The sequence below is a fragment of the Dryas octopetala genome, chromosome 8, assembly GCF_963921425.1.
Source record: "Dryas octopetala chromosome 8, drDryOcto1.1, whole genome shotgun sequence".
Lineage (NCBI taxonomy): Eukaryota > Viridiplantae > Streptophyta > Magnoliopsida > Rosales > Rosaceae > Dryas > Dryas octopetala.
In genome coordinates this window covers 16,185,968-16,206,119 of record NC_141373.1, presented here as the reverse complement: position 1 = coordinate 16,206,119, position 20,152 = coordinate 16,185,968, and the positions used below count along the sequence as shown (strand labels likewise).

The 20,152-nt window shown below is 34.5% G+C and overlaps 1 protein-coding gene and 1 pseudogene across 1 annotated transcript; both read left to right on the top strand.

Annotated features, from left to right (window-relative positions):
• The first annotated feature begins 1,506 nt into the window (after positions 1–1,506).
• Positions 1,507–5,812, top strand: LOC147277634 (wall-associated receptor kinase 2-like). The gene is made up of 3 exons (XM_086253816.1): positions 1,507–2,450; positions 2,798–2,956; positions 4,354–5,812. The coding sequence occupies exons 1-3, from the start codon at positions 1,577–1,579 to the stop codon at positions 5,613–5,615; spliced, it is 2,295 nt and encodes a 764-aa protein (XP_086109942.1). The 5' UTR covers positions 1,507–1,576; the 3' UTR covers positions 5,616–5,812.
• Positions 5,813–6,624: 812 nt separating this feature from the next.
• On the top strand, positions 6,625–7,904 carry LOC147277633 (wall-associated receptor kinase 3 pseudogene; annotated as a pseudogene).
• The last annotated feature ends 12,248 nt before the right edge of the window (positions 7,905–20,152 follow it).

The window sequence follows — 20,152 nt, the reverse complement described above, 5'->3', positions numbered from 1 at the left end:
GTACGACGACAATTTGGTCAGAAGGGAAAATCCAGCCTCTCGCATGTATTACTTGAGATGAACCCGATACTTAGACACATAACAACAACTATTGTAACAAATCAACGGTGTATGCTTAAAAAATTTGATGTCAATCTAAAAAAAAATGAAACATTCTTACACTAGAAACAAAAAAACTTCAAAGGTGCACATTAATAAATAGAATGTGTCCAAAAATTAACGTATGCGCAATAGAAAGAGCCGAGGCTAGTCTCTTATAATATATTTAACATGCTATGTTATTAAAAAATGATCATATCTAAGCAGTGGTCTGATTTACATTCTAAGGTGAGAAAAAATTACTTGTTGAAGTTGACCCAAAAATTCATAATGATGGGTTCTGGACCTTCTGGTTTCTTTTAAAATAGTTGCAATAATATCAATCAATAATGCATTATAGGCGAGCTCAGCAAAACTTACGTCATGATGTCATCCAATCTGTGATCCACAATAGATTTAAAAAAAAAAAAAGGTTCCTGGAATATTTAAAGTAGAAAGTTATCACCTTGCTTTCAATTAAAAATTGATATTGGAGTTAGCAACAGTAGAAAGTAGTTACGTTTTTTGCTTTGGTGATGCATGATGTTAGTGAAGTGATCGACTCAGCATCTTGACTAAAACGTGGACTGACCGATGAATAGAGCCAATTCACACGCATGACATTCTGGTGAGAAAAGATTACGAGACGAAGTTGACCTTGACCCAAAGATTTCATAATCATGGGTTCTGGTCTCTTTCAAAATAGTTGCAATAATATCAATCAATATTGCAGTATAGGCGAGCTCAGCAAAACTTACGTCATGATGCCATCCAATCTGTGATTCACAGTAGATTAAAAAAGAAAAAAATTAAATACAAAAATGATATACAAATTTTATATTAATTTTTAATTTAGTACATTAATTATAAAAAATATCAATTTAATTTACAAATTTTCAAATTGTATTAAAGTAGTATAAATATTAATTTTTATCAAAAAATTAATAAAATTTGTCACATAAAAATGTAATAAATAGATTAAAATGTCCTTAAAAATATAGTCATTTATTGTATACATAACTAGTTTTTATTAAATTTTTTAATAAAAGTTAATATTTATACTGATTTAGTATAATTTAAAAAATTCATAAATCAAATTGATATTTTTTATAATTAATAAATTAAATTAAAATTTATTATAAAATTCAAAGATCATTTATGTATTTAATCACAAAAAAAAAGTTTGTTGAATATCGTAATTAAGTAAAAAGCTATTATCTTGCTTTCAATTAAAAAATTGATATTAGAGTAGCAACAGTAAAAAGTAGTTACTTTTTTTTGCTTTGGTGATGGATGATGTTAGTGAAGTCACATGAATTGACGCATTTCACACGTATACCAGTCTTGAGTCTTCCTTCCATTATTGTTCCATATCGATCAATAGTTCAATATGCCTACAGATAAAAAGGCCAGGCATGCTTGCTAGTTGCTACCACTTTACTCATAAAACTTGGCCAATATTAGTAAGCTAACATTTTTCCTCTTACTAGAAGGAATTATGCTAATTATCATACAATTCTCTTTGTTAATATTAGCAGCTGCAACAACAACAGCAGTAGCTCAAGCCCTCCCTCCTCAAACCAAGCCTGGCTGCCCAACCCACTGTGGTAATCTTACAATTCCATATCCTTTTGGCATAGGTGAAGGTTGTTACCTGCGAGAAGAATTTCACCTCATTTGTGACGAAACCACCCAACCCCCTTCAGCAAACTGGACCAAGAGCAATGTCCGTATTACTAACTTCAACATTTCTGAGGGTGAGCTGCAACTATTCGAGTTCGTAGCCCGAGATTGTTATGACAACATGGGTGAGCGTACAGAAAACAATTCCCCTCAGCTCCGGTTGTCGCCTCCTTATACCATCTCAGATACCAAAAACAAGTTCATTGCTGTTGGCTGTGACACTTATGCAATTTTCAAAGGCTTCCGAGGCGAACAAGCGTTGGTAACTGGGTGCATGTCCTTATGTGACGACCGTAGCAGTGTTGATGACGGCTCTTGCTCTGGCGCTGGGTGTTGCCAAACTTCCATCCCCAGCGGACTGAAGAACCGTACTGTGAGATTGAGTAGCTATAACAATCATTCTGGCATATTGGACTTTAACCCCTGCAGTTACGCCTTCATTGTCGAAGAAACCAAGTTCAATTTCTCCCACACAAGTTTTCAAGAACTGAACAACACAAGACTCCTTCCGATGGTTCTTAATTGGGCAATTGGCTATGAGCCAGACCGATGTGATGTAGCTAAAACGAGGGGGGATTTTGCATGCAAGGCAAATAGCATGTGTGTCAACCCCACAAATCGGAATGGTTACATATGCCAGTGCAAGCCAGGTTACCAAGGAAACCCATATCTCCCAGATGGTTGCCAAGGTGATCCATATTCTTTATATATACATGCACACACATCCTAGGAGGCTTTTATCTCAGAGTTTAACATCCATAGTTAAACTCTAATATAAAGGCCGACAAATCAGGCCAAATTGCTTGGTGCTAAAAATTTTTACACTACTGAGAGATCTGTAATGGCCACCAAACACTTGGTGCTATGTGCGAAACGTCTGAACCAGCCTGTATATATGTATACGATATGTTAAACACATAAATTTGTTGTTGCAGCTGGAAATTAAGGTTCAAAAATAGAGATTTAATTAATCTGATTGATCTGTGATACATATATATATATATATTTATATGAGTTTTCCTTTCTTAATTTTCAGATGAAGATGAGTGCCTGTCTGAAAACTTCTGCCAGAATGGAGTCTGCAAAAATACACACGGAAATTACACTTGTACATGTAAAAGTGGGTACAGAAACGAAGACGACCCGAGGAAATGCAGCAAACATGAGGGATCAAAGAAGCTGAAGATTTCATTGGGTATGTACGAGCTACCTAACAATTTGCATATTAACTGACAATAATTTTGGTGTTTAGTAATAAAGTAAAAGCTATAGTGTCTCACAATTCTAGGTTACTCATTTTAATTTTGAAAAGCAACTATTTTTCTGTTTTTCAAAACTGTTGTGAATGAAAGTTGTGGGTTTTATTAATAAAAATTTTGAGTTGCCTAATATACGCTAAATTTTTATTCAAAATAACAAAGAGTTATCCCTAATTTTAGACACTTTCACATCATGTGCATATTAATAATCATACGTACACAACCACAATAGTTTTATATTAAAATTTACCAAACACCTTAATAATGCTATTTGCACTCACAGTATTTTTAAAAACATAATTTACCAAACACTCAATCGCTTTACTTTACAATTGACTTTACTTTACAGCTTTACGTTTTATTTCACATATTATTTTTTTCTCACAACAATACCAAAATAAGCTTATCATCGAATGTCAATCTAATTTCCTATTCTCTTAAAACGAAATAACAAAAAGAATGCATTGCAAGTTACATGAACTAGTGCATGAAAAATTTCATTCAAATACATATAGTCATTTATCTTTAGTCTATATATATCACTTTTCAAAGCTTTGAAGCTAAAAAAGAAAACACTAGATAACAGAGCCAAGATATGTTTCTCTTTAAAACAAATCAACTTCTGACATCCAACCCCAGGATATTAGATAGAATTACATAAAAGGTTCGTTGACTTTAGGTACCAAATTGTAATGTTTTTTCATTTTAAATACTAAAATGTTTATATCATTTCACTTTAGTCCTGACTAACAACTAACTTTAAATACTAAATTTCAATTTAGGTACCAATTTTTAAAAACATAATTATGTCGAGTTCTGACTAACAATCATAACCTTTTTGTTGAATTGTTGTTTTTTCAATATTTGTAAGGCTTAAAATTTAATATTTAGTTTCTAGATTATAGCAATTTATCCCCCAAACCTAAATCGCAAACATTAAACTCTTATAAATTTTGAATTTTTATGAATTTGAAACAGTCACAGACAATCATAACCTTTTTGTTAAATTGTTGTTTTTTTAATATTTGTAAGGCTTAAACTTTAATGTTTAGTTTCTAGATTATAGCAATTTATCCCCCAAACTTAAATCAAAAGCATTAAATCGTTATAAATTTTGAATTTTTATGAATTTGAAACAGTCACAACTGTATAGCAAACCAATTTGTGACCTAATCCAAAATGTATTGCTCTAGGTTAATACCTAAACTAAAAAAAATTAGTGTCTTGTTGCTTTGCTGAAAAACTATTGATATTTGGTATTTAATCTTAACTTTCTATTACATAAATAGTTAATCTACAAAAATCAATTTTGTTATGATTTCAATTTGTGCAGGTGTCCTTGCAAGCTTCTTTGTTTTACTGTTTGTAATTTTTTGGATATATTGCGGAATGAAGAGAAGAAAGTTCCTAAGACTCAAAGAGATGTACTTTAAACAAAATGGTGGCTTAGATTTAAAACAACAACTGGCTAGTTACAATGGAAAAGTTGGGAAAAAAGCCAGCATCTTTACTGAAGAAGAGCTTAAGAAGGCCACACACAATTACCAAGAAAAAATTGGTGAAGGAGCTTATGGAACAGTTTACAAAGGAAAACTGTCAGATGGAACAGATGTTGCCATAAAGAAGTCCAAAGTTAATGCCCCCCCAACCCAAAGTAATCAGTTTGTTAATGAGGTGATTGTTCTTTCTGAAATCAACCACAGAAATGTGGTGAGGCTCTTGGGTTGTTGTTTGGAGACTCCATCGCCCATATTGGTTTACGAGTACGTCGGCAATGGCACTCTTTATGATCACATTCATAAAAAAGAGGGCAAAGACGGACCACGGCCAGCACTCTCATTGGAAAAACGATTGAATATAGCAGCAGGTACTGCAGATGCATTAGCATACTTACACTACTCTACTTCCTTGCAAATCATACACCGAGATGTGAAAGCAACAAACATACTATTAGACAAGGATTACACGGCGAAAGTGTCGGATTTTGGAGCTTCACGATTGGTTCCTGAAGATCAAGATCAACTATCAACTTTAGTGCAAGGGACACTCGGATACTTAGACCCTGAATATCTTCAGTCAAACACTCTAACAGAAAAGAGTGATGTGTATAGCTTTGGAGTTGTGCTAGCAGAGCTACTAACAAGCACACAAGCATTGTCTTTCGAAAAGCCTGAGGCAGAGAGAAACCTAGCAAACTTCTTTGTTTGTTCGGTGGAAGAGGGTCGTTTGGGTCAAATTTCTGATGCTGAAATAGTCAAGGAGGGGAACTTTGAGTTGGTCCAAAAAGTGGCGGATCTTACAAAAAGATGTTTGAGGTTAAAAGGGAGGGAAAGGCCTTCCATGAAAGTAGTATCCATGGAGCTCGAGGGATTAATTATAGATATGGAGAAGCATGTAGAAAAGGCTGATTACAAATTTTCTCTCAAAGAGATTGGCCACTTGCATGGGTCACCTAATTTAAATCCTGATGGTGTGGATGTGAAAGGTGAAGTTGATGCTGGTGGTTCAAGTAGTATTGCAAGCGGTAGTCTCCAGTACGACAGAAGCATGCAAACTCAGGCCCAAACATTAAAGCTTAATGATGCTGGCCGATAATGAGTTCACTTGTTCCTTAATTACTACAGATCGATCATGTATTGAATTCTAGTTAATTTGTTTCATTTGAGTGAGTGTGCCTCCTAAATTAATTAAAAGTGTGTGAGCATACATACTGCTGCAATAAACGTTTAAAGTTGTGTACTACTTTTCTTCTTGATGAAATAAAGTTGTGTATGTTTTTTGTGCTTGTACAATTACTAGATCTCTTTCCTGTTCAAAGTTGCTTTTTATATACTTATTTTATGAATTCAGAATTTCACTTTATGAGTCAAAACTTTAAGGGGGGTAACATTTAAATTTCTAAAGTTATACAACTTCGTTATATAATTTTGAAAACAATGGTTCTATTTAAACCTCCTTATTAACTTTCTCACTTAACCCCCTAAATGATCAATATGCCGCTAATGATTAGGCTATCAAATCTAAAGGAACTACTAAACTAAAAGGGTCTACTTTTCTTTAGTAATTTCTAGCTCTCTCTCCTCTTTTTATTTTCTTTAGTAAGTTTCTCTGAAATACATATATTCATTTATATTTAGTACGTCTGTATATATATATATATATCACTTTTCAAACCTTTGAAGCTCAAAAAGAAAACACTAGATAACAAAGCCAAGATATGTGTCTCTTTCAAAATAATCTACTTCTGACATCCAACCCCAGGATATTATATAGAATTACATAAACTATAATGCTATGGATCTCAAATTATATCATAAATTTGAATCTCGAATGATGTGTCATTACACATGTTAGTATTTTAATTACTTGTTGTAAAATAAATAATTCTTAAGTTGAGCTATAAATATATATATATTAATCAATAAAATACTGACAAATAATTTGGGATCTAAATTTGGAATACAAATTTGTAATCCCTAACTATGCTCTTACATAAATAGTTAATTGATCTACAAAATCAAATTTCGTTATGATTTCAATTTATGCAGGTGTCCTTGCGAGCTTCTTTGTTTTACTGATTGTAATATTTTGGATATATTGCGGAATGAAGAGAAGAAAGTTCCTGAGACTCAAAGACATGTACTTTAAACAAAATGGTGCCTTACATTTAAAACAACAACTAGCCAGAATCTTTACTGAAGAAGAACTTAAGAAGGCCACACACAATTACAATGAAAAAATTGGTGAAGGAGTGTATGGAACAATTTACAAAGGAAAACTGTCGGATGGAACAGATGTTGCCATAAAGAAGTCCAAAGTTAATGCCCCCCCAACCCAAAGTAATCAGTTAGTTAATGAGGTGATTGTTCTTTCTGAAATCAACCACAGAAATGTCGCGAGGCTCTTGGGTTGTTGTTTGGAGACTCCATGGCCCATATTGGTTTACGAGTACGTCAGCAATGGCACTCTTTATGATCACATTCATAAAAAAGTGGGCGAAGACGGACCATGGCCACCACTCTCATTGGAGAAACGATTGAATATAGCAGTAGCTACTGCAGATGGACTAGCATACTTACACTACTCTACTTCCTTGCAAATGATCATACACCGAGATGTGAAATCAACAAACATACTATTAGACGTACAAGAATATTACACGGCGAAAGTGTCAGACTTTGGAGCTTCATGATTGGTTCCTGAAGATCAAGATCAACTATCAACTTTAGTGCAAGGGACACTCGGTTACTTAGACCTTGAATAATTTCAGTCAAACACTCTAACAGAAAAGAGTGATGTGTATAGCTTTGGAGTTGTGCTAGCAGAGCTACTAACAAGCACACATGCATTGTCTTTCGAAAAGCCTGAGGCAGAGAGAAACCTAGCAAACTTTTTTGTTTGTTCGGTGGAAGAGGCCGGGTCGTTTGGTTCAAATTCTTGATACTGAAATAGTCAAGGAGGGGAACTTTGAATTGGTCCAAAAAGTGGCAGAGCTTACAAAAAGATGTTTGAGGTTAAAAGGGAAGGAAAGGCCTTCCATGAAAATAGTATTCAATTAGCTCGATGGATTAATTGAAGATATAGAGAAGCATGCATAAAAGGCTGATTAGAAACGATCTCCCAAAGAGACTGACCACTTGCATGGGTCACCTAAATTCAATGCTGATGGTGTGGATGTGAAAGGTGAAGTTGGTGTTGGTGGTTCGAGTAGTATTGCAAGTGGTAGTCTCGAGTACGACAGAAGCATGCAAACTCAGGCCCAAACATTAAAGCCTAATGATGCTGGCCGATAATTAGTTCACTTTTGTCCCTTACTAGGGATCGAGTATTGAATTCTAGTTAATTTGTTTCATTTGACTGAGTGTGCCTCCTAAAATAAAAGTATGTGAGCATACATATTGCTGTAATGTGAGTCGTAAACGTTGTGTGGTATTTTTCTTGATGAAATTAAGTTGTGTATGTTTTTTGTGCTTGTACAAATACTAGATCTATGTCCTGTTCAAAGTTGCTCTTATATACTTATATGTTATGAATTCAGAATTTTACTTCATTAATTAAAATCTACATGTTCTTTCCTTCATTTTGGCTCATTAATTTGACTCGACTAGGGATATATATATATATATATGAGCTGACCGAAGCCAAATATTAAGGTGGTAAAGCTATGTCGCATATATTTTTTATATTGTATAACACGTTATCAGACGAGCTCTAATTGATCGGTCCAAAACTACAAATACGTGAACTCAATTATGTACTTCCATCAAATTTATATGGACAAACAAGTAAACAAATTTGACTTGAAATGCTGATTAAATTAATGTTTACTAGCTTAATAAAACACATGAAGCCTAAAGGCAAAATACAATTGTTAGTCTTGACAATAGAAGACCCCAAGTCTTTCTTATAATTCCAAACATTCTTGGCTTTCACATTACGTAGGGTCACACATTGAAAACTAGATCATCCGCTACAATAATGGTCATTGGTCATATGAGACACGGAAATTTCAAAATTTTTTTTGGAATTTTTCCTTATTTTTTAAAATTTTTATAGAATTTATTTGTTGGAAAATCTAATTTTTCCACCTTGAGCTTTAATTGTTTGACCAACTTTGACTAGGGTTTTGACCCAAGTTAGACCTTGAAAAGATAGTACTTTTACTTACAAACCCAACGTGCAAGTCTTGTATTATTTCAAGTCTGGGAAATTATTTTATGAATTTCTCAAATTTTTTTTTCTTTAAAGCATTTTATCTTAGTTTGTAGAGCTTGAAATTTCTGAAATTTTTCTAAAAGGAAAATTGGTAATTTGACCTCATAGTTAATTAGTACTAGTCGATACGAGTCCGTAGTATTTTTCGGGGTATTTTTCTGAGTCCCGAGCTATTTTTAATTAATTTTTGAAATTGGAAAAAATAGGAAAAAAAAAATAAAATAGAGAAATCACCATATCGCGCCACGTGGCACGATTTGGAGCGTCCATCGCTGCATGGCAGCAAGATCTGATGGCTGCATGTGCAGCCAAGTGTCAGTGCACACGCCACGTGTCACTTTCTCATTGGTCCAAGTTGTGACAGTTGACTTAAGTCAACCCGGTCAACTCGGATGAGTTCACTGAGTTGACTCACCCTCTCTCTCTATAAATAGTGGCGCACACTCAGTTGGTTCTTCATCCCATCTCAGCGCACGCTTCCTAAGAGAGAGCTTCTCTCTCCTCTCTTCTTCTTTCTCTCTTCTTCAATCTTGTTTTGAGTTTATCTTGAGTTCTGGAGCTCCGATTGACGATCCGATTTCGCCTACGCGATCGTGGCGACGAGCTCTTTAAGTCTAGTAGTGTGAAGGCTATGTTTTGGTGAAGTTTTAAAAAAATCATTTCTGAGCTCCATAGGTAATTTCTTGATCCCTATCGAACTTTTGCTAAAATTTTGTTAAATTAATCTCTTGTTAATTAGGCTCTTTTAATCTTGTTACTTAGCAAGTCTAGTAGTACCGAGACTCTGCCCGTGAGAAGTCTTCAACAGGTATACCCTCAACTCAGCTTATTTAATATGCAGTTATTTAAGTTGTGGTTATAGACGGAACGCCGTTTAAACTGTTGTTATCAAATGAACTTAATAAATATTGAGGCCATATCAGTGATAACCAAATAACGTGATAACTAAGGTCAGTCCATGAGCATACAGGCGTTGGGTACTAAGCCAGAGTTCCCTCAGTTTCCCCATGCACTGACCTGGTCACGTTGTAGGTTTATATCTGATTAACCTCCTCGACAATAAATAAAAATAGATATAGAAATCACACGGTCTGACATGACTGTTTGCCTCGGGGTGCAAGGTCATGTCGGATTAAGAATTCAGAGAAGCCTAGCAGTTACGCTAGTGTCAAACCTTTGAATTATACCTGGTCTTAACAGACAAGGTCATCGATTTACGTGAAGATCATTTTTAACACCAGTTGTTGTCAAACTAGGAACTCCAGTTACCTAAAAGAGATCGTTGCGACGTGGCAAATTGTGATTTGTACTCGAGAACAGACAAAAGCTTTGGACGCTAGGTAGGGGGACAACACACTCTGACTAGTGGATTTCCTGCATGTACTATACAATAAATACTATGTGATAAAGATGCATGTTTTTGATTGGCATATCTGCTTGGTTTTATGATGATTGGAATGATGACTGTTATGCATATTCTCGTGAGATTGTCATTGTGTTTGACTTGAGAGTGAAAGGTCCCTTACGGTAGACCTTGGGTTTCGATCCCCGAAACCTCATGAGGGGTTGTACGGACGGACTGGTCGATTGTCCTTCTTGGGAGGCCAGTCTAGGCGGTATAACCATGAAATTGCCACTTTTGCTACCCTGTCCCGGTCAAATGACTCCAGGACTTTGTTATGTTTTTGTGAGAGGGTAGTTAGCCCTAACGGCTGGTCAACATGTATGATTCTGAACTTGGGCCTGAAAAACTGTATTTTGAAAACTGTATGAGCATGTTACTAGTTTTACAAAGCTTGACAACTGGTTTGTGTTGTGCCCCCTTGATTTTAAATTATCTAAAACTATTTTTCAAACCTAGCAGGGAATTCCCTGAGGGGGAGCAATGAATGTATGTGTATTATTTTGTAAAGTAAAATACCATCTGGGTCTTCAAATCTTTTGGCATTTGCTGCTTTGATAAGAGAAGTGGTCTATAGTAGTTGATATGTTAAGTCTGAGGGTGATAGGGGAAATGACCATTTTAACTCTTTTCTTGATAGTACTGTTCTATTATCATGACTGTTCTCTGTTACAACAGGTTTATTTTTGTGGTTTCCTCCCTGATATGCAGGTGTCTAGATGACAAAATTATAATGGTCTTTTAGTTTCTTATGGTTTTTACTGCCACCAATGAGGATATATGCTACTTATGGAATGGAAAGCTTATTTGGCATCTTTATTGTTGGTTCTACTAAGAATTTGCATAAGCAGTGATTTTGAATTTCAGACATGTTCTTACACTAACACGCAAAAAATGGGTTATAATTTGTTGTATGCTTATGTCTTTGACTGCCATAATCTAGTCAGAACAAAATGTTTAACATGTATGAAACCATAACTTACATAGTCAAAGCAGATACTTGTACAAGTGTGCTGGCAATCTCAATTCAGGGACTACTTGTAAAGGGGTCTGCATATAGCTTACCAAACCTGGCTTCTCTGACATGTCAATGTCGTTGGGATTGAACCCTTTAGGCAAGGCCAATTTATAGGATCCCGCTTGCCTTTTCTAAACGTGATGTTCTCTGCCTTTTGTCAAATATTGAGCATTCAATTAATCCAATGGTTGAGAATACACAATCCAGTTAGGATAAGTTTTTTCTTTTAAACGGATTACTCCTCTGCCTTCACTTAAGAACCTCTCTTGCGTGTTCTTTCTCCTCTGTTTTTTTTGTTTTTTTCCCATTTTATTACTTCACCCACAACAACCACCCATGGCAGAATCTCAGCCACAATATCCACCTCTTTCTCCTCTTTGTGATAAATTATGATTCAGGTTTTATCCATGTTATTGTTACTTGTAATAATATTTTATGCACCACCAAACACTTTGATACACTGTCATTCATTGATTTTAGAGCTATAATGTTTCTAATTATAAAGAGAAAGGTTTAATGACGTTGGTGGTCTTAACTATTTCTATTGATAACAATAAGTTATTGTGTTATATTCAGTTAAAGAATAATCTGGGAGGGTCTAATTTCTCATGATCAGGCTATCAAGTCTCAAGGAACTGCTAAACTAGAAGGTGGAAAGGTCATGATGTTGGTGGTTCTAGTAATATTACAACCGGTACTCTCGAGTACGACAGAAGTATGAGCCCAAATATTAAAGCCTAATGATGCTGGCGATAATTAGTTCACTTGTCCAGTTGTCCCTTACTTGGGATCACATATTAAATTGTAGTTAATTTGTTGTATTTGAGTGAGTGTGCCTCTTAAAATAAAAATATGTGAGCAAACATATTTACTGGTGTAATGTGGGTCGTAAATGTTGTGTAGTATTTTTCTTCTTGATGAAATGTTGTGTATGTTTTTAATTTGTTCTTGTACAAATTACTAGATCTCGGCCCTGTAAAAGGGTTAATCCCTCTTCAAGCTTTTTTTTTTTGGTAGTCTTCCAGCTGTTAATTTTCTTCCTTAACAAATATCAATCTTGATTTAATGTATGTGGACTTACCTTATTTTTCTTCTGTTATATTATGGTAAGTTTTAATGCATATCTATCCTGCAACCTTCAAAGTAATTTGTTAATTAAGAACCTTTTTTTATAAGTCATTTAAAAGTTATCCCACAACTTCAAAGTAATTTAGCAAATATGATTATTTTTATTTTTTTCATCAATTATGGTCAATGAGTTTTGAACTGAAAATCTAGCTCCTCCCTCAAAGAATATTCGAATCATTAAAAAAACTCATTACGAACAGATTATGTGAGTTTCAATTCCATTTTTTTTCCTGTGGGTTCCAATTTGACCTAAGTGTTAGATTCAGGTGATGGGTCTCAAAAACTATGTGATCGTTTGATGAGTCACGAGTTCGCCTATGGTCCAGCCCTCATACTCTTATGGTGTGTTTGGATGGAGGAAAAAAACTCAGAATTTAAACAAAACTCAGCATTTAAGAAATTACATGATCTAATTTCCTTATTTGGTTCAATAAATACAGAATTTTGTAAATTCTAGGTGGAAAAAAACTTGGGATTTCAAGGCTGTAAATTCCAACTTTAAATTCCACCTAAATTGGTGTCATTTTCAAAATTCCAATTTTTACAAAAGAAAAATAAGTCGTGTCGACCATACCATCACTGCCGCCAACGTCACCACCACTAACACCACCACCCCCGCCACCTTCGCTGCCGCTACCGCTGCCGCCACCACCACTACCACCACCAACACCGAGACTGCCACCACCGCCGCCGCCACCACCACCATCACCATCACCATCACCGTCACCACCATCACCATCACCATCACCATCACCGTCACCGCCGCCACCACCATAACCGCCATTGCCGATACCACCACCACCACCACCACCATCATCGCCATTGCCGACACCACCACCGCCATCGCCAACACCCCAATTTTAGCCACCACCATTTCTCCCACCGCTTGTGGGCCATCACCCCTACCAATATGGTCAACTCACCATAAACATCATTTTTATTGTTGCCACCATCACCATCTCTATTTTGAATTGATGCATCAAAAATTAAAACTACCATAAATTCTGTATTTAAACTCCATTATGTTTACATGTTCTCCAAACAAGAGAATTTACATATTCTTGAATTTTAAATCACATCGTTTTAAATTCCGTCATTTGTGAATTCTTTAGTAATTTCAAACTACTTCATCCAAACGCACCATTATGGAACAACAATTGAAAGTGTATACATATTAACTAAATCATCTTTTATAAGATATCTGGTATCCCATATTATTAAATTGACAATTAAAAATGTATATTCAAAAAGGCTCAATTACATATATATCCACCAGTTATAGGGTCCATTTCAAGTTGGTCCACGAACTATAAAATATTTCAAATTTTCCCATTAACTATAGGGTTCATTTCAAGTTGATCTACGAACTATAAAACATTTCAAATTTCCCCATTAACTATATTGTTCATTTCAAGTTGATCCATGAACTAACAAAAAACATACATAATGGTAGACAAAATCGGGTTGACAAAAAAAGGGAACCAAACCAGATTATTTATATATATTTTTATTTTTTTATTTATTAAATAAAAGTTATATATTTTGAATGAAAAAGGTATAAGGTGTTTTTGGAACATGCTGGGTTTGAACCCAGGATCTTGTGAGGAGAGTGAAAACCCATGATCTTGTGAGGAGAGTGAAAGTGTGAATTCCCACTACACCATTTAGTCACTTATGATATTTAAGTACATGCAATATATTTATAGGCATACTGATACTTGAAATATAATAATTTATAAAATTATAATTAGTATTCTACACCATAACCTTATACACTAAACCATAAAGTCTGAAACATTATACCTTAAAAATTAACCCTATACTCTAATAATTTTAGTATATAAATTATAAATTATAGTTTTGGACTTTTAGTAATATGTTTACAATATAGAAACTATAAATTATATAAAATATAAACTAGTAAAATTTTTAGACTTTTTGCAATGATAATATTTAAATAGAAACCTAAAATAATATCTTAAAAAAAATGAATGATATATAAAATATATTTAATTTTATAAATTATTATATTTCAAATATCAAGTATGCCTATAAATATATTACATGTACTTGAATTTCATAAATGGTTAAGTGGTGTAGTGAGAATTCATACTTTGACTCTCCTCACGAAGTCATGGGTTTGAACCCCAACATGTGCAAAAAACACCTTACATCTTTTTTATTCAATATATATAACTTTTATAAAATATAAAATATAAAATATATAATAAAATATATAAATATATATAAATAATCCGGTTCGGTTCGATTTTTTTGTCAACCCGATTTTGTCAACTATTTTGTATGTTTTTTGTTAGTTCGTGAATTAACTTAAAATGAACTCTATAGTTGATGGATGTAAATATACTTGAGTCATTCAAAAATTATCCTATTTAAACAATGGTTTGATTTATAATCTAACAACACCACAATCTGGTTTCTTTCGAATTAAAGCAAAACTTCTTTGCTGACATCATGATATCATCCCATCTGTTCCACAACAACCTAGATATAAAAATAAAAAATAAAAAATAAAAAATAAAAAAAAGAGAAAGGTTACTGAAATATCGAAAATAGAAAGTTATCATCTTACTTTCAAAAAGTGATCGATATTAGAGTAGCAACAGTAGAAAGTGGTTACTTTTTTGCTTTGGTAATGCACGATGTTAGTCATGACCAAAAAAAATGCACGATGTTAGTGAAGTCACATCGTGACTTAAACAGACAAGTGACAAGTGAGTAAAGATGAGTAAGAAATTTTCCCTCTACTGCCATGAATAGATCCAATTCACAGGCATACCTCGTACTCTTGTAGAACAACAATAGAAATAACATACTAACTAAATTTCTTATAGGATATATGAGATACTATACTATTTACAATGGTGATCTCTAACTATTTAATAATCAAATCAATTTTGTGTATAAAAAACTATAAAAATATAAATTTTAGGGATCACTAACACAATGGTGTTGAGGCCCAAATATAAAAATATTAATATTTAACTTATTTATTTGTTAGTGGGCCAATTATTTAATTTAGTTTTAAGTATAGTCTATATCCAAAATTAAGAATAGTTTTGAGTCTTAAAAAATGATAGAAATCATATTTGGACCTATTCTAATTAGACTATATCTATTTTATATCTAAAAAATAAATTTAAAAATTAAATTCAAATTGCATTGTGGAATGTCTAATTTAACAGTCGAAGTTGATTCAAAAATTCATAATTATGGTCTTATGCAAAGAATAAAATTTCGGGTTTCGAGGAAATTTCGATGAAAATTTCGACGGAAATTTCGAAGATTTTTAAATTTCCACAAAAATTCGACGGAAACGACGGAAATTGTTATCAAAATACGGAAATTTTGAATGAAACTTTACCATATGTTTATTTAACATATTATCTACTACATTGATAAAAAACATTGAAAAAACCAAATTATATGGTAGGTTTCATGTGATATGTAATGAATATAATGTGCGCTGGAGGCAAATACTATTAAATAAAATTAGTATAATTAATAAATAAAATTATTATATTCTTTATACTCTATAATTTATACACTAAATCCTATATACTCTATAATATATACACTAAATTTTATATATTTTATAATGTGTATTCTATATTCTTTAGGATATGGTATAAGATATTAGAGTTTAGGCTCTTTAAGATATTTTTAATTATTTTTATATAAAAATGTATTAGGATTTAAAATTTAAAAACAACTAAATGAAACCCCAAATTTTTTTTTTCTTTCTAATTACACAAAGGCCCCAAACCTCATGTCCTCAACCAATTCTAAACTTTTTTTTTCCTTTCTCTTTTCTTTTTTTTTTCTTTTCTTTTCTTTTCTTTTTCTTTTTCTTTTCTTTCTTTTCTTTTCTTTTTCTTTTCTTTCCTTAATTCCTTCATTTCCTTCTTTTCTTCTTTCTTCCCGTGACTTCATCTTTTCCTTCTCTTTCTTCTTTCCCACTGCCCAGCCACCAAACCCACTTCTCTTTCTTCATTCCCACTGCCCAGCCACCAGACCCACTCCGAGACCTTCTCTCTCCTCCCTCTTTCTCCTCCCTCATTCTCTTCCTCCTTTCTCCTTCTTTTCCTCCTTCCCTCCCCGATCTCTTCTCTATCTTCGATCTACTGCCTTCGGCGACGGTTGGCGACGAGGCCAGCTCGCCTCTTTCTCCCTTCTATCCCTCTGGTCTCTGCTTCCTCCCTCAGTCCCTCACTGGCTTCAGCTGGGTATTTGAGCGAAATTTCAAAATTTCGGTGAAATTTTGAAATTTCGGTGAAATTTTGAAATTTCGAATATTTCATTGAAATTTTTTGAAATTTGGTCGAATGGGTGTTAAAATTTTGGAACCCCTAAAAATCGAAATTTTTGACGAAATTTTGCCAAAAATTTCGAAATTTAAACACTTGACTTTAGTCACGGGAAGAAAGAAGAAAAGAAAGAAAGGAAGGAAGGAAGATGCAATAATATCAATCAATCATGCATGATAGGTGGGCTCAGCAAAACTTCTTTGCTGACGTCATGATATCAAAAGTAGAATGTTAATTATCATGTTGCTTTCGATTAAAAAGTGATATTGGAGTAGTGGCAAAAAAAAAAAGTGATATTGTAGTACCAAAAGTAGAAAGTGGTTACTTTTTAATTTGCTTTGGTGATGCATGATGTTAGAAGTCAGCATCGTGACTAACGTGGAAGGAGAAAATTACATTAAAAGACAAGTGAGGGCTATTTTGGTATTGCCTTTTAAAAAACGTTAATTTTCGGTAAGGCTTATGCTCAGGAGCGAATTTGGAAGCGCACACAATTTTTTAAGGATTATTATTTGTTTTACTCCTTAAAAGTAATTCAAATTCTCACATTACTCCTTATGTTTTTTTTATCTTACTTTATCCTCTGAAATTAATTCTTGTATGTCACTTTAATCTTCTATTACTGATAATCTTCTATTACTGATACTCCAACCTCTAGGGTTGGGTAATATGGAGTCCTTTTAGGACCCTCTCCCAGAGGCTGTTTAAGCTTCTGGGTGTGCTCTTGGGTATCTTCTAGGTGCCTTTGAGACACCTTTTAGGGACTCTTCCCCATGTAGTGATTTCTCCTCATCTGGCTTCGCCTCATCTTCCTTGCCCTGTAAAAACTCACGTGTTAAGAAATCAGGGAGAGAGTTGTTTTCCCCTTTAATTTACTCGATTTGAAAATCAAAGGCTGAAAAAATAGCTTGCCATCTGGCAAAAATTTGTTTTGAAGCCAAATTTTTAACATCTTTTTTTAAAACATCTTTGGCTGCTTTGCAATCGACTCTAATAAGAAATTCTTGATTTAATAAATCACTTTCAAACTTTGTAACAGTTAAAACGATTGCAAGGATTTCTTTTTTGATAGTTGCATAATTTTGTTGGGCTGGATTCCAGACCCCTGAAGTAAAACGCACAAGGAGTTCTTGTTTAGAACTCGGATCCTTTTGTTTTAGGATCCCTCCATAACCCCTTTCAGAGGCATCAGTTTCAACAATTTTTAACAACCTTGGTTTAGGGATGCTTAAGCATGGAAGCTCTTTAGCTCTTGCTTTTAAGGCCATCACTGCTTTAGTGTGCCTGTGGCTCCAGGGTGGAGGATTCTTCTTCAATCTTTCATAAAGAGGTTTACTATCTCTGGCCAAATCCCTGTAAAAATCAGCAATATAGTTTAAACTGCCCAAAAACCTTTGTAACTGAGTTTTATCTTTGATCTCGTTTGGGAACTTGTCAGCAAAAGCTATTGCTCTATCTATAGGGATTATTGTTCCTTTGTAAATGTTGTGGCCTAAGAATCTTACCTTGGTTTGGAATAATTCCATCTTTTTAGATGAAATCACAAGACCTGCATCCATAACTACACGTAAAAAGGTATTGAGGTGCTTAATGTGTTGATCCACAGATGAAGAATACACAAGCACATCGTCAATATATGCAATAGTAAAGGATGAATAAGGATTAAAAATGTTATTGATAATGTTTTGAAATTCCGAAGGGGCATTTTTTAACCCAAAGGGCATTACATTCCATTCTTAGTGTCCGAATGGAAGAGTAAAGGCCGTCTTGTACCTTTCATTTTCTGCTATCTGGACCTGCCAATATCCAGATTTCATGTCGAATTTGGAGAAGACAACAGCCTGGTGAAGCCTGTTTAGGAGGTCTCTCTTGTTTGGAATTGGGTACCTGATCCATCTCAGGGCCTGGTTTAAGGCCTTGTAGTTTATTACCAGCCTCGGTACACCTCTCTCAATTTCTGCCGCTTTCTCCACATAAAAGGCCGGACAACTCCATGGGGACTTGCTGGGCCTAATCAAACCTTTGTTCAAGAGATCCTTTATCTCCTGCTGACATAACTCCAAATGCCTTTTGTTCATCTGTATGAGCCGGGCCTTGGTAGGGATCATGGATTCCTTAAAGTCTGGCTCATATGGCAATTCTACCACATGCCTTTTCCTGGCCCAAAACGCTGAAGGAAGGTCAGAACAGACATTTTTATCAAATAATTCTTTTAAATTTCTTACCTGGACCTGGACCTAAGGTTCTTTCAGAACCTTCTCTACATGCTTGTATTGTATCTCTTCTTTTAGAGATAATAGAAACTTCTCTTTACTTTCAACTTGGTCAGCAATAATGTCAACCTGTTTGAACAAGGGTTCCTGGATGAATTTAAAGTAAATTCGAACACCTTGGACCTCACTGGTAATACCGTCCTGATCAACCTGCATGCTTTTAGATTGATATAACTCACTTAAAAAGGGATTTCCTAGGATACAGGCCTGATTTAGGTCTTTAACAAGGATAAACTGGACAGGCAAACAAACTCCATTGTTACAAATAGCAGAGTTAGAGAGTTTAAATTCTATGCCCAGTTTCTTCCCATTCGCTGTCCTAAGAATTTGAGTGGTCTTATTGAAATATTTAGAAGGTACTAACCCTTCCCTAAGACAATTCAAGTCAGCACCAGAGTCAATCAAGGCAATAGTAGAGAATTGAAAATTCCTGTCATTTAAATCTACTATCACAGTTACCTTGGTGTACCATTTCTGGTATCTTATCTTGTCAATGAGATTGATTGACTGTTCTATGGTTCCACTAGGTTCAGCTTGCTCCTCAGGGAAGAATTCTTCAAATTCTTTCTCCTGAATTCTTCCATCATTCACCTGGGTTTCTAGTTGAAACATCCTTCCTTTAAGAGCTTTTAGCTCTTCTTTTACCTGATTGACCTCAGTTTTTAGGTCTGCAATGGTTATCTCCTTTTTAGGGGTCTGTTGCTGGATCCTGTTGATAATACTTTGAAAATTGTATGGCTCGAATTTGTCGGCTTGAGCCATCCTGCTCTGCTTCTCTTCATTTGACTTTGTGGCTCGCTCAAGCAAGGTTTCCAAAGCTTCCCTTTTCTGGACTGGATCCTGAATTTTATCAACTAAGTCAAGTAACATATTATCTTCTAAGGAAATAACATTTACCTGACAACTGCATTCTTCATTTTCAGATTCGCTAGAAGATTTTGACTCTCCTTCTGTAGACTCATCCTTTAACCCCAAGATCTCATCTCTTCCTCTTCGGAAGCATCAGATTCCAGCAGTAGTAATGATAGCTGTTCTTTAAGCCTATCACTCACATCCAAAGAGTTAATTTTATCTTTCATCTTGCAATCTCTCTGGTAGTGTCCTACTTTTCCACACTTATAGCAAGTAGGACCTTTTCCCTTCATTACCTGTTTAGGTTTAGATTGCTTACCAAAATGTGACTTCCTAAAGTGTTGCTTCTTTTGGTAAGAGGGTCTCTTTTTCGCATAGTAATCCTGTTTAGGATTCTGCCTTTTGCCCACCTTCTT